The 15,961-nt window shown below is 32.0% G+C and overlaps 1 protein-coding gene across 1 annotated transcript in view; it reads right to left on the bottom strand.

The window, feature by feature from the left end:
• The window catches only part of ADAMTS6 (ADAM metallopeptidase with thrombospondin type 1 motif 6), a 79,574-nt gene that overhangs the window by 60,099 nt on the left and 3,514 nt on the right, over positions 1-15,961 (bottom strand). The window contains exons 3-6 of the mRNA XM_049648884.1: positions 15,032-15,134; positions 7,802-7,935; positions 6,098-6,221; positions 5,480-5,560 (exon numbers count right to left, since the gene is read on the bottom strand). Coding sequence (XP_049504841.1) covers positions 5,480-5,560; positions 6,098-6,221; positions 7,802-7,935; positions 15,032-15,134 — 442 coding nt within the window. The remainder of the gene's footprint in view (positions 1-5,479; positions 5,561-6,097; positions 6,222-7,801; positions 7,936-15,031; positions 15,135-15,961) is intronic.

Here is a 15,961-nt window from a genome sequence, read left to right on the forward strand (position 1 = left end):
CCCCCGTTCATGCTCTGTCTCTCTCTGTCTCAAAAATAAATAAACGTTAAAAAAAAATTAAAAAAAAAAAAAGAATTTACTGAATAAGAGATGTGGCATTATGACAGATCATTATTAAAGGGAAAAATTTGATGTTAGAAATCTTATTTTTGAGTCTTATCAACATGGAAAAGAATCCAAAATTATAGTATAAAAATAAAGACTTTTTCTTAAATAAAGGAATGGCCAGATAATACTAGTGTTCTATCTAAAGAAGCATTCTAGATATAGTCTTAGTTTTCAAAGATTTAAGTCAAAGGCAATATTTCCAGGGGAATGAGAATCCATCCAGTTTTCACCAGGGGTTCCTGAAGAGTTTAAATCTGTCTTAAAGGATCAAACATCAAATAAATAGAATTTCCACATCTTCCCATGTTGAGATAAATGGTACTGGACTTGCCATCCAAATGTAAACAACCAGAAAACTCACAAAACATATGAATCAGCTGTTCTTAAGATGTTGCCCAGGACTGTGACACAGATAAGAAGACAAACAAGGTGAGTGGTAGAGGTACTTTCTGTCAGTGTAGAATGGAAGAACCCAAGCAAACCATGGTTGTCTCACTGAGCTAGAAGAGAGAGATCAGACATTGGGAAGGCCGAGAGAGTTGGAATTTGCAGGACCAGGGATCTAGAGCAGAAAGAGGGAATCTGTTTCTGAAGAGCAATCTACATATGCATAGGAGAAAATTCCACAAAGCCAGACCCCCCCCAAAAAAAAAATCCTACTAGGGAACTATAAGCAGGAAAAAGTCCAGAGCAAGAATTCACAGTTTTAACCACTAAGACATTCAGGAGAGACACAAGAAAAATCATGCCTTTTTTTAGTAGGGCTGAGCAAACTCAAGAATAAAAGATCCTCTGCACTTACCCAAACAAAGCTCAAAAACAAGTCTCAAAAGATTAGCTCATCTACAAGTTATTTAACACTATTTAAAGGAAGAAAACAAAATCCAGACTCTCAAAAAAATTCATAATGTACAACATCCAATAAAAAATTACTACAAATGGAAAGAAGCAGGAAAATATGGCCCAAACCAAGGAAAAAGCTAAGTAAAAGAAATAGACCCAAAATTACAGAAATTATGGAATTAGCAATGACTTTCAAACAGCTATTATAATATACTCAAGGATTTTAAAGGAAAACAAATATAGTAACAAGAAACTAGAAGATATATATAGATGGATGCTCAAATCGATACAAAGAAAGGAACCATGCCAGATAAGGTAATTATGTAGGTAAATAGAAAATAATTTTTCTTGTTTTTAAATTAAACAAAAGTAATTGGCTCTTTAAAACTAAAATAATGACAATGTATTATGCAGTTTATAACATATAGAGAAATATAATGTATTCAAAAAAATAAGACAAAGGATGGAGGGAGACAATGGATATAAACTATTGTAAGGGTCTTGCATTATACAAAAATGGCGTAACATTATTAGAAGGTGTACTGTGATAAAGGTGAATTTTTACATGCTAGCATAACCATTAAATAAAACAAACTATATAACTAATAAACCACTGGTACAGATCAAATGGAATGGTATAAAACACGTGCTTATCCTAAAAGACAAATAAGAACAATAATTGGGATAAAAATACATAAAACAAATAGAAAAATAGCAAGATGGTAGACTTAAACTGGATGATATTGATAATTACATTAAATATAAATTATCCAGACAAGGGGTTGGCAAAGTATGATCCACCACCTGTTTTGTAAAGAAAGGTTTATTGGATCACAGCCACACTCATTCATTAATGTATTACCTGTGTCAGCTTTCACACTACAATAGGAGAAGTAAATAGCTGAGAAAGACTGCATGTCGTATAAAGCTGAAAATATTTATTATCTGGCCTTTTACAGAAAATTGGTCAACCACCATGCCCCCAATCTAGAAATTGCAATTAAAAAAGCAAAGATTGTTAGACACAATAAAAAAAATCAAAATCAACCACATGTGGTCTACAAGAAACATTTCTTCAAAGTTTTGTTTTCTATTTTGAGAGAGAGAGAGAGAGAGGGAGTGCACACAAGTGGGGGAGGGGCAGAGAGAGAGAAGGAGAGAGAGAATCCCTCTACACTGATAGAGCCCAATACAGGGCTTGAACTCATGAACTGAGAGATCATGACCTGAGCCAAAGTTGAATGCTTAACCTACTGAGCCACTCAGGTGCCCCTACAAGAAACATTTTAAATTCAGAAACATCTACATGTGAAAAATGGATGGATGGAAAAAGATTTGCCATGCAAACACTACTTTGGGTGAAATCTGGGTGGCTATATTATTATCAGACAAATAGACTTTGGGTCATAGATTATTATCAGGGATAAAGAGGAACATTTGATAATAAAATGCTCAATATATCAAGAAGATATAATAATCTTAAATGTCTACACACCTAATAACAAAGTTGCAAAATAAATGACACAAAGTCTTACAAATTAATGTGAGAAATAAGCAAACTCACAGTTCTTTCAAGAGATTTCAACATGATTCTATAACTGCTTAAACAAGGGAGAAAATAAGTAAGAATATAGAAAACTTCAACAAAACTATTAACTGATTTAATCTAACTGACATTTATGGAATGCTAAACCCGATAACACCGGAATACATACTCTTCTCAAGTGCACACGGAACATTTACTATGATAGACCATATGCTGGGCCATAAAACAAATCTCAACAAAAGAATGAAAACCATACAAAGTATGTTCTCTCTCCATATGAGAATTAAACTAGAAATCAGTAACAAAAAAGATCTGGGGAATCCCCAAATATTTAGAAATTAAATAATATCTTCTAAGCATGAATCACAATGTAAATAAAAAATTTTAAACTGAGTGATAATGAATATACAATGTATCAAAATATATGGGGTAAAGTTAAAGCAGCGCTTAATGGTAAATTTACAGTGCAAAATGCTTATTTTAGAGTAGAAAAAAATTTTAAAACAATAATCTATCTTGAGAAGCTAAAAAATAACAAACACAAAGTGAATACCAAAAACAGGAAACAATAAAGACAACAGTGGGAATCCATGTAATGAAAAATGGAGAAATAATAGAAAAAATTATTTAAATCAACAGCTTGTTCTTTGAAAAGATCAATAAAATTAACAAACCTCTCATTAGCATGATTAAGAAAAAGAGACACTACAATAAAAAGCATACGATTAACTCAAGAGATAGAGAAAAAGCATTTGACAAAATTCCACATTTGTTCATGATATAAATACTATTTATTATATCAGAAAGCATGAAATATTTTGTGGTAGATTTAAGAAAAAAAATAGGTGCAAGACCCGTACACTGAGAAATAAACACTGGTGAACAAAAATAAAGATTTAAATAAATATGCAGGTAAATCTTTCCATGTACTGGAAAATAATATCTTTAAGATGTCAATTCTCCCCCAATTGATCTACACATTCTATGTAATCTCTTTTTGTAGAAATTGACAAATTAATTGTAAAATGCATGCATAAATGTAAAGGACCTAGATAAGCAAAAATTATTTTGAGAAAGAACAACAAATTTGAGAACCTAATGCTCCTAATTTTCAAATTCTACTGGAAATCTCCATTAATTAATACAATGTAGTTTGTATTGTAATACAATACAAAAATACAATCTTTTAAGGATAGACACCCACAGGGATGCCTGGGTGGGTCAGTCAGTTAAGTGTCTGACTCTTGGTTTGGGCTCAGGTCATGATCCCAGAGTCGTGGGATCAAGCCCCGTGCTGCGCATGGAACCTGCTTGGGATTCTCTTTCTCCCTCTCTCTCTCTCTCTCTCTCTCTCTCTCTGCCCCTCCCCCACTCATGTACTCTCGAAATAAATAAATAAGTAAGTAAGTAAAAACCCATCTTGGTTTGCGTGCTATAAAAAATTTAAAAAGAAAGGATAGACAAAGACATATATATCAATGGGAGGGAACAGAAATAGCATACATTCATGTTCAATTGATCTTTAACAGAAGTGTCAAGGTAATTCAATAGGAGAAATAATGGTCTTTTCAACAAATGGCGCTATCTATAGTAATTGAATATCCATATGAAAAAAATTGAACACTTACTTTATATCTTATATAAGAACTCAAAATGGGCCATATATCTAAACATAAGAGCTAAAACTATAATTTCTTGAAGAGACATTGAAGACAATATTTGCAACCTTGAGGGTGGCAAAATTTGTAAGGTAGGACACAAAAGCATAATCCATGAACAAATTAATAAATTAAATTTCATGAAAATTGAAATACCCATTAAACAGGAATAAATAAGCCACTGCCTAGGAAAAAGTAGTCTTAAAACATATAGTTGAACAAAGGCTTGTATCTAGAATATACAAAGGATTCTTAAAATTTGATTAAAAGAAAAAAATGTAAAGTAGGCAAAATATTTGTTGAGACACTCCACAAAAAAGATATTTCCAAGGGTAAATTTTAAAAGGCCGCCAATATCAAGTATTGACAAGAATGTAGAGCAACCAGACTCTTCTATATCATTTGGGGGAATATAAGTGATAATAACCACTTTGGAAAATAGTTTAGTAATTTCTTATAAAGTTAAACATGTACTTATCATAGGAGCAGGCCATTTTACTCCTAGGTTTTTATCCAGAAGAAATGAAAATATATGTCTACACAATGTTTACCTATAACTGTTCAAAGAAGCTTTATTCATAAGAGTCAAAGACTGGAAATGACCCAATTATCCAATAAGTGAGTACATAAACAAATTATGGTATGTCCCCACAAAGAAATGTTATTTAGCAAAAAAAAAAAAAAGAATAAACTTCAGATACACTCAACTTATTACTCAAAAATATAGATGAATCTCAAAAACATTATCGTGGGTGAAAAATACCAGACATGAGAGTATATAGACTTTATGATCCCATTCATGTGAAATTCCAGAACAAATAAAAATAAACTACACATTAACATATGTATATTAATAATTCATATGAATAATTCTATTATTACCTATATATTTATTTACATATCTATAATTTATATGTATACATTTACCAGTACCCTTCAAAATGTACACTTATAAAAAATAATAAATGCATTTTATCATATATAAATACTTCAATTACTTATGTATTTATTTACATATCTATAATTTACATGTATACATTTACCAGTACCCTTCAAAATGTACACTTATAAAAAATAATAAATGCATTTTATCATATATAAATGCCTCAATGAAACAGATTTTTAAAAATCAAATAGCCAAACCAGTGAAGAGCTATAAATTCCTAATTTTTTTGTTTAGCTCTTATGTGTGGTCTTATAAAACTTGAAACTTCCTTCATTTTAGCATGAAAGTGTTCTACTCAAGCAATATGTCTTTTCACAGCAGGATACTGTGCTGCTTTTCCTCAGTAATTTAAAAATTCTAGCAATATAGGCTACTTACCAATATAGTTCTTTGACATGGCAACTTCTCTGACTTCAATATGAACAGAGCCTCTTGGTATCTGCACTACCTCCATATAGCCTGGAACATAGAAGATAGGCAGTAATAAGCAGCACGTGCAGCCTTGGTCAGAAAATGAGTGTTTAGTAACCATTTAGTAATAAGTTTCCTTGTTCTTCAAATCTTTACTTGATTGACACTTTATAAAATTACATAATATGGGAAAATTCCCCTTTGGGTTCATGAACACATCTATTTTTCTTTTTATCTAAAACATCTCAAGATAATCTTTAAAGCCCCAAGATGTATCATATTGGCTCATGTTTTGTTTTTTTTTTTTTTTTCCTCAACACATGGCCCTCCCATCAATGCTCTGTGGGAATTTCCATCTTAGGAAAACATGGCTAAATGAAGTCAAGTAGAAAGGGAATAATATTTCCTTAAAATATCTTACATGAATCTATAATCGATACTTAAGAGACTGAAAGCAATTTGGGGGAAAAAACATTGTCTGCCTAAACAAAAAATTTAAAAAGAAGGCAGTGGGGAAGAATTCAAGTGTTTTGGCTATTCCCAGTACATCAGAGGTGTGAGGAAGAGTTCTCTCTACACACTCACCTCCTCTGGGCAACGAATCATTGAAGAACCCTTCAATGGCATCACATGTGCTTCCATCCCCTCCACAGACTCGACATCTATCTTCCCTAGCATCGGATCCCAAAATATTATCACAACCTACATGCTGAAAACAGAGAAGAATATTCAGTATGTCATAAAGAGGATTTCTTGGAACCATAACTAACCAAATAAATATAACTGATTTGTTTTTCCAGTAAAGGAAATCAAAACAGGAAATATTTTCCTCTTTCCACTTTTTCCTTCACCCTCGAGCAAGTTCTTAGCTAACATTTTGCAACATGTAAGTTTAAAGAAAAAAATTTTTTGATTCCCCAGGAATATATGTCTATATTTCTAACCTAGATTTCTTTTTCATTTATAGATAGCATGCTCCAAATCTTAAAATATTTTATAGTTTGTTGGCAATGGGCTCTTATTTATACCTTCGATTAAGAAATGCAAGAATTAAGAAAAATGGCATATTGTCCTACACAAGGTAATAACAGCAGGAGTCTTGACTGAGCTTTATGGTTTGACCTTTCTAAATCACTGGCTCTTTTCGATACCCAATTGTTAGTGTCAAGGATTGGTTGTGGAATTCAAACCTGGGTAAACCTTTAAAAATGAATACCTGTTTATACTTGCTAACTAAAATTGTCATAAAAAACAAGGAGATGTAAGCATGTGATTTTAGAAGCTGAAATTCTACCTTTTAGTTTTGCATTTAATCACAGAAATGTAGATTTTTATATATTTTTGGTACATATTTTGGTACTTGCATTTGTATATATGACCTATAGCCATTGATAACAGGCATGTGATCTCTGAATAAAACCTGTGCTTTTTGTCTTTGTTTTCTGAAAAAAAAATTAATACTGTCAGAAATCACACACACATACAGGATCATCAGATATATTTGGATGCAAGTAGCCAGAAGGACAGAAACTTTTGTTAAGAAATTGTGACACAAAGTAAAACAGATCATGTGTTTATCTCTTCTTTCTCAATTTCTAAGACTTAGAATTGTGCTTCTCTTTAAAATAAAATAAAGACAAACAGGAAAAAAAGTTACGAGGACAGTGGTATTTGCAACTTTTCTTATTATGATCAGATTTATACACAGGTCTAGGAAAATAGCATAGATTTGGTCCCATAAGTCTCAACTAGTCTGGATAATTCTCTCAAATAAATGCTTTAATAAGGTAAAGACTAACTCTATAATGAAAACCATTGTGTTTCAAAATGCTTCAAAAAGAGGCAAAGTAGGAGGAACACAGCTACTTCACACTTTGAGAAAAAAATACGCTATGAAATGTATCAAACAATCTTCCAGTGAAAACATATGGTAGCCATATGAGCAAGGGCTGCATCCTTGTTCCCTCTCTTCCTATCATCTTTGCAGTCTGTTTGTAAACAGAGCAAAATAATAGAAACTAAAGTCCAAAATATATTAAGAACTTTAGCAATCACTATACATGTAACTAGAACATCAAAATAAATCACATTTACAGGATGTTTGAATACGAATAGGCTATTCTACCTTTATATGTACTGTCAACCTAACTGGAATCTGATCTTCTCTAAAATATAGCTCTCTTTTATTAAAACTGAGCACAGTTTTAATTAAGAGCTAATATCTGAGAAAAGAAGACAAAAGTCTCAAAAGCCCCTACAAAAAGGAGTGAAATTCGTAATTGGAGCAACCTTGCATTCCCCATTGATACAGATATCCAGTGAGTCCGCATTGCACTGAGTCCCATCAATCACCGCAGGGGCACGTTCAGTGTAGAAGTTGTAACCTTCAGCCAGGCAGTTTAATGCGCAAGGTTTTACCCCACCTGGACAAATACAGCAGAAGAGAAATAAATGGACTGGTTCTTGTAAGAAACGGTGATCCCATATGAACCACAGTAAATTTACAATTTATACAGACATAATGCACTATATACCCAGATGTGTAGGTTTCTTTCCTTCTTTGCTAAAATTTCACACTTATTTTCATTGCTTGTGAAACTTGACAGAGGATCCATTGAGCAGTTTCAAAATTTAAAATGTTCACGTATTTCCAATATATATTTAACAATATATTTTAGGTCAAAAGGGATCACAGTAAAGGTACCTAAATGTTGAAAAAAATGGATGAAATGTAAGATTTTTTTAAAACTAAGAAAACGCGGGTGCCTGGGTGGCTCAGTTGGTTAAGCATCCAACTCTTGCTTTCGGCTCAGGTCATAATCTCAAATTTTGTGAGACTGAGTGCCACTTCAGTCTTTATGCTCACAGTGTGGAACCTGCTTAGGATTCTCTCTCTCCCTCTCTCTGCCCCTTCTCTGCTCACTCTCTCAAAATAAATAAATAAACATTAAAAGAAAAACTAAGAAAATAAAGTTTGAGGAGGCTTGACACAATAACTTCATGTAATAAATGGAAATTTCTACAACATATGTCCCTTGTTAACTGCAGCTGATACAAAACCCTGCTACTTGAAGCAGGGATATGGTACTTGTAAAACAAAAACAAAAATTAAAACAAAAACAAAAACAAAAACACCTCTGAATTTGTACCTGGTTTAAACATACCATATTCAACAAACATGGCTTTAGCATAGAGATAAATTTTTATGAGATAAGCAAATCAAAGGTAAAGTTAATTATATAGCATTAGATTTGAGTAATTCTTATTACTAAATCAAAGATATTACATGGAGCATTAAACGTGAACAAATAAAACAATACCCAATTTAATTTTGTGAATAAATGCATATAATAATGTCATCATTTTCATTTTGTCACTGAAATTTGTATTTTTAAGGTTGATGTGAAAAATGGACATAAATAATAGTAATTTAAAAAATAAGCAGAGTAATATTATAATCCCATAGTATATTGGAAAAGTAGCAATATATATGAATTTATTTTATTCAAAACACTGCATGAGAAAGCTACATATAAATATGTATCTATTGATTGAAATTATGATTTAAAAGCACTTTTGTTGAACCTTCATTTAAAACACTTGGCTTCATTCTAATTATGCTGATAAGATTTCTCTTTGAAATAAAGAAGACTACTTCTAGCAAAGAAAATAAGGCAGAAAGAAAAAATGACATGCTTAGTCTTAGTGAAAGTAGAAACCAGGTTTTTGCAGGGTGAAAGTATGTGAAATAAAAGAGACAAGACAACTGAGTGGTAGAGACAATGGTAAATGAGAGAACATTTCATTAAAGGAGATCATTGTTAAAGTTGATTGTTGTATAATGCAAGAAGATGGCCCAATATTGTCAGAAGTTCTATTTTTTTCATGAGAATCTGAAAACCTAGATTTTTAAAATAAAAACTTTTCTTAGTAATTCATTCAAAGTTTTCAAAAATACTGTGGAGGTTAAAACATGTATATAAGTAAAATCTGGTTCCTGAACTGCCAGTTGACAACCTCTGGCCTAACTCTATGTTTATTTCCATTTTTGATGTCTACAGGCTTTAGAACTTCTATATAATTGCAATGTTATTACTAGACTTAGGGTAATGATACCTTTGCTGTACTGAGCACAAAAATAACAAGTAATAAATAAAATAATTTATTCCTGAGCTGATAATCAAGGTGTTTATTTTTGTAAGATTCTCATTAATAAAATTACTCTAAATTTTAATGAATTTTACTGCGATTTTTTTCATTACTACCCAGTATAGCTCTTTTCCCATTTTTTATTATAATGCTTTGGAATTTAAGGCAGCTTTTTGTGTATCTGTCTTGAAAAAGAGAACATGAGTTCTCTCAATTTTAATGTTATTTAATTATGTAAGTTAGTATTTGATATGTAGGACATATAAATGCCAAGGATGTATTCCTTAGACCATTACACTATGTGATGATGATAATAAGAATACATTTCTTCCTTTTTTATTATTGAAGATGTGTTTAGCTTCCTAAGCTACAGTGAGTTTTCAGAAGATGTACTGCATTTATTTCGAGAAGGGATTTAAGATGATTCTCCAAATGGAAGGTCACATCATTACCAGTTACCTTCAGTGAAAGCTTATTATGAATTTAGGGTTGATTTACTAAGCTTACATTATCTAGATGCTAATTATTAAATCTGTTAATTATTTCAGACACTTCTTTCCCTCCTACAGTAAGATGAAAGAATCCCAATTGTATATGCACCTAATAAAAGCAATTTGAATTACATGAAGAAAAACTTACAGAAAAACAAGCAAAGTCATATTTTTAACAGTTGGAGATTTTTAACACACTTCTCTCAGTAACCGAAAGAGTAAGTCAGAACAAATTTAAAAGATTTAAACAGCACTATGAACCAGCTTGATGTGATGGATATCTGTGGAACAGTGTATCCAACAATTGAAGAAAATAATCCTTTTCAAGTATAGATGAACATTACCAACATGAACAATAAGCTGTACTATAAAACAAATCTCAATTAATTTTAAATATTTAAATCATACAGAGTATTCTCTGATCATAGAATTATATTATAAATTAATAACCAAAAAAATCTAGAAAATATCAACTATTTGGAAATAAAAATAACATACTTCAAATAACTCATGGGTCAAACAAGAAATCACAATGTAAATAAGAAAAGATTCTGGACTAAAGGAAATTTTTTTAAAAATCAGGTTTTGCGGGGGGCAACTGGGTGGCTCAGTCGGTTAAGCATCGGACTCCAGCTCAGGTCATGATCTCACAGCTCATGAGTTCAAGCCCTGATGACAGCTCAGAGCCTGGAGCCTGTTTCAGATTCTGTGTCTCCCTTTCTCTCTGCCCCTCCCCCGCTCACGCTCTGTCTGTTTCTCTCTCTCTCTCAGAAATAAATAAACATTAAAAAAAATTCTTTTAAATCAGGTTTTGGGAATGCAGAAAAGCAAAATGAACCCAAAATTTAAAAATAATAAATATAAGAACAAAAATTAATAAAAAAAGTAATAAAGTACTAAAGCCAAAAGTTGATTCTTTGAAAAGATTAAAAAAATTGATAAACCTCAAGCAAGATTGAACAAGGAAAAGAGAGAAAACACATATTATCAATATCAGAAATGAAATAGCATTTATCACTACTGAGCCCACAGATATTAAGCAGGATAGTAAGAGAATGTTATGATCAGTTTTCTATCAAGAAATGGGATATGCAAGTAACAAATTCCTTTAAGACATAAGAATTTTTAAAAATCTAAATAGCCATTTATCTACTAAAGGAGTTGAATTTGTAGTAAATTTTTTTTTCACAAAGAAAATACCAAGCCTGAGTGGTTTTACCAGTGAAATGTATTCTAAGGAAGAAATAATATCAATCCTACAAACTCTTTCAAAATAAATAGGGATTCTAGTTCTGGAAACCAGAGTAGCTCTAATACCCAAACCTGTCAAAGACATGATAAAAAAAAATTTACAAATCAATATTCTTTATAAACATAGATGCAAGCATCCTTAATAAAATATCAGAAATTATATCTGATAACATATAAAAAGATAATAAATCAATACCACATGGGGTTTATCCTGGGATAAAATGTTGGTTTGACATAAAATCTATCAAGCAATTCATATATTAACGGAATAAAGAAAAACACATATAATCATACATGTACAACTGGTACATGTATGTACCAGTTGTACTGAAGGGCCAATCCAGTGAATTAAGGCAAGAACATGAATTAAAAGGTATAAAGATTATTATAGACAGTCACTACTTCCAGATAACATGACTATTTATGAAGAAAATCCTAAACAATCTACAAGGCAACTCTTAGAACTAAGAAGGGAATTTAGAAAGGTCACAGAATAAAAAGTTAATATATAAAAATCTATTTAATTTTATATACTAGAGAAAATAATTAAAAATGTTTTAAACTTTTATTTACAATAGGTTCAAAAACCATAACTTACTCAGGAATAGGTTTAACAAAAGAAGTGCAACACTTCTTAACTAACACTTAAAGCTATAAAACATAATGGAGAGAAATTAAAGAAAACATAAAAATAAATGGATATATATATATATATATATACACACCATTTTGATAAATTCACTGTTGAAGTCAATACTCAATGCATCAAAATAATATTGTTAACTTATCAGTTCTCCCTCAACTGATCTATAGATTCAACATGATAGCAATCATAAGCCTAGCATGTTTTTCTATAAAAATGAATAATAATTCTAAAATTTATATAGAAATGCAAAGCATTCAGAATATCCAAAGAACTCTTGAAAAAAAGATCGAAGTTGGAGGAACTTACACTACCTGTGTCCAAGACTATGCAGTTATAATAATTAGGTCAGTGTGGTACTAGCATAGTATTGCTGCCATTTCATTTCTTTGTGCCTTGTGCACATTTCATTGTGCATTTCTATTGTTGACAAATAGATCAGAGAAACAAAATAGAGTCCATACTACAAATACACACCATACACCCAAATTATTTTTAGACTGTAGATCTAAATGTAAAGACCAAAACCATGTGGCTTTTAGAAGAAAACATAAGAAAATATCTTCCTGAGTTGAGAAAGGCAAAGATTTCTAAGATAGGACACTGAACACAATAACCATAAAAGGAAACAAAATTGAAAAATTAGCATTCATCAAAATTAAAATCTTATGCTTATCCAAAACACCATTAAAAAATAATAGGAGAGGGGCACCTGGATGGCTCAGTCGGTTAAGCAACTGATTTGGGCTCAGGTCATGATCTCACAGTTTGTGAGTTCAGGCCCCACATTGGGTTCTCTGTTGTCAGCACGGAACCCACTTCAGATCCTCTGTCCCCCTCTCTCTCTGCCACTCCCCTGTTAGCTCTCTCTCTTTCTCACCCTCTCTCTCAAAAAAAACATGAAAAAAAAGTAACAGGAAGGTCCAAAGATGGGAGAAAATACTTGTAAAATTCATCTGATAAATGACTACCACTCAAGAATAAAAAGATAAAAAAACAATTAAAAAACAAGCAAAGGATTTGAACAGACACTTTACAAAAGACTTATAAATGGTCAACAAGCACATAAAAATGTCCACAAAAAAATGTGTGTAACATAATAATTGGTCAGAAAGTGCAAATTAAAACTGCATAGAGACATTATTTTCTACCCACCAGAAGATTGAAAATACCAAATGTTGGCAAGGATGTGGAACAAGCATACCTATTGGTGGGAGTGTAATATGGTACATTATTTTGGAAAAACATCTGGCAATTACTTTTAAAACTAAACTCACACCTACCCTATTGCCCAGCAATTCCACTCCTAAGTATTCACCCAAGAGAAATGAAAACATATGCTCACAAAAGACTTGTACACAAATGTTCACAGCAGCTTATTCAGAACAGCTGAAAACTAGAAACAACTCAGGTGGCCATCAATAGCAGAAAGGGAAAACAAACTGTTTATTACAATACAATGCTGCTCAGCAATAAAAAGGAATAAACTATTCATACATGCAATAATATGGATGGGTCTCAAAAACATTTGGCTTAAGGAAATCTTGCCCAAAAGAGTAAATATGACATGATTTCACGTATATGAAGTTCTGGAACTGACAAAACTAATCTATGGTAATAGATTCAGAAATGTCAGAACTGTGGTTTGCCTCTTGGAGGAAATAGGTAGAGGCAGCTATTGACTGGGAAGGACTATGAGGACTATGAGAATCTTGGGGTATGGTAATGTTCTATATGTCAATAGGGTTTTACAGGTACATGCAATTGTCAAAACTCAGGGAGAGTACAGTTAAGATTTGTTCATTTAAGGGGTGCCTGGGTGACTCAGCCAGTTAAATATCTGACTTCAGCTCAGGTCATGATCTTGTAGTTCATGAGTTGGGGCCCTGTGTTGGGCTGTGTGCTGACAGCTCAGAGCCTGGAGCCTACCACGGATTCTGTGTCTCCCTCTTCTCTGCCCCTCCCTTGCTCACACTCTGTCTCACTCTCTCTACCTAAAAAATAAACGTAAAAAAAAAAAAAAAAAAGATTTGTGCATTTCATTGTACATAATCTTCTCTCTCTCAAAAAAAGTAAATATTGAACTGTGGTTAATGCTATACGTGTTGAAGTACTTAGAGGAAAGTATATTAATGACTACAACTTACTTTGAAATTCATCTAAAAAATAAAATAGATTAATGGATAGAGAGATGACTAGTCATGTAATAAAGGAAGTATATTAAAATGTGAATGGTAGAATCTTGGTGGTGGGTATAAAGATGTCACTGTAAAATTCTTCTAATACTGCTCCACTGGAAAATTTTCAAAGTAAGATGTTAGAATAAAAAACAAACATTGAAGTTTTTTAAAAGGGTATTCAATTCTTCCAAGAGAAAATTCTAACAAAATTTAATTTATATTTTGAGAGTACAAGAAAACTTCTTGTGTTTACTAAATAATTTGTGTTTGATACATGCCAAATTAAAGGGTAAAAATGTTTCCCAACACTAAAAAAAGAATAACAATAATCTAGGGGAAGATCCTTGGCCTTTGGCCAAGAAAGAATACAGATTTTCCTGGCCACTTTTGAGTTGGTTTATATTGTTATAATCTGTTTTTAGGGTGATAATTCTAAATATGCAATGATTATAAATGATTATAATGTAATGTCCATATATCCCAAGGAGGTCTCAAGAACTCAAAAACATTATTTGGATTTATATCCTTTCCAGGACTTGAATAGAATAGAATAGAATTAGGTTTCTAAAAACCCTGTTAAATAGAATTAGGTTTTAAAAAACGATTTCTGATCATTTTTACTAACATATAAACTTTATTACAGGAAACTTTATAGTACTGTAAGCATTTTCCTGCTTTGATTTGCAAACACTAATTTTTACTAGTATGTGTATGAATGTATGTGTGTGTTTGTATGTATTTATATATTCTTTCATATTTGCAAAGCTCTCAAGCATGATGAATGCTCTGCCAGATTATACATTACCTCCAGTATAGGGTTTCCAGTTATAATACTTTCCACGGAAAGGCATATTGTCAAAGTCTGCACACTGTTTCTCTCGAAAATCTCGGGCCCCCAAAGGACATGGCTAAAATAAAATAAAATCATAAATGGTATGATTGTTGAAAAATACTGAAACTAAGGGACAATGTCCCTACAATTAAAATTGCCTAACTCATCACATTAGTTCACTGCCTGATGCTATGGCTATAATTCTGCTTTACCGTTTTACAACCAATATTCAGACTGAAGATTCTGAATTGTAATCTTAGCCACAGAAGAAACAACTGAAGTAATTTAAACAAAATTAAGCATTAAGACAGTTTCCGTATAACTTTACACTCAGATACATGTCATAGTCTACTTTACAATCAATCCATCAGGTAGCTCCTTATAAACACACACAAAAACTATGTGAAGAAACTAAAACACAAAATCTCTTTTGGTAACATTATTTGAGGTCCATTTGCCACAGCTACTCCCAGCTCTTTATTTTAAGGAATCAAGAGGCAGGTTTGTAAGACAACATTCAGTACTATTAATTGTGGTTTGGATCCCCACTACTATAGCTGTTTACTGTCTAGCCTTGACAAAAACCATATTTTAAGATGTGGAATGAACTGGGCAAATGCTATGCCTCAAGTCTAAACACCTTCAAATTCAAGGAATTTGGACTTATTAAGATTTACATTTAATCTCTGAACATCACAGAAAGTAAAATACTAAATTGATTCAAAACATGTGCATATGTTGGGTAGGGAGAGAGAAGGATGTTGAGAGGGTGAAGAGAGGGTTATTTGTTTTTAAACATTTGGAATGCTTCTTCTACCTGAATTTTTTAAAAAGGAAAACCTTGCCAATGTAGTTAGGTCTAGATTCCAAATACCACAGGGCACCCTAAATTCAATCTCTAAG

The sequence above is a fragment of the Panthera uncia genome, assembly GCF_023721935.1.
Source record: "Panthera uncia isolate 11264 chromosome A1 unlocalized genomic scaffold, Puncia_PCG_1.0 HiC_scaffold_17, whole genome shotgun sequence".
Taxonomy (NCBI): Eukaryota; Metazoa; Chordata; class Mammalia; order Carnivora; family Felidae; genus Panthera; species Panthera uncia.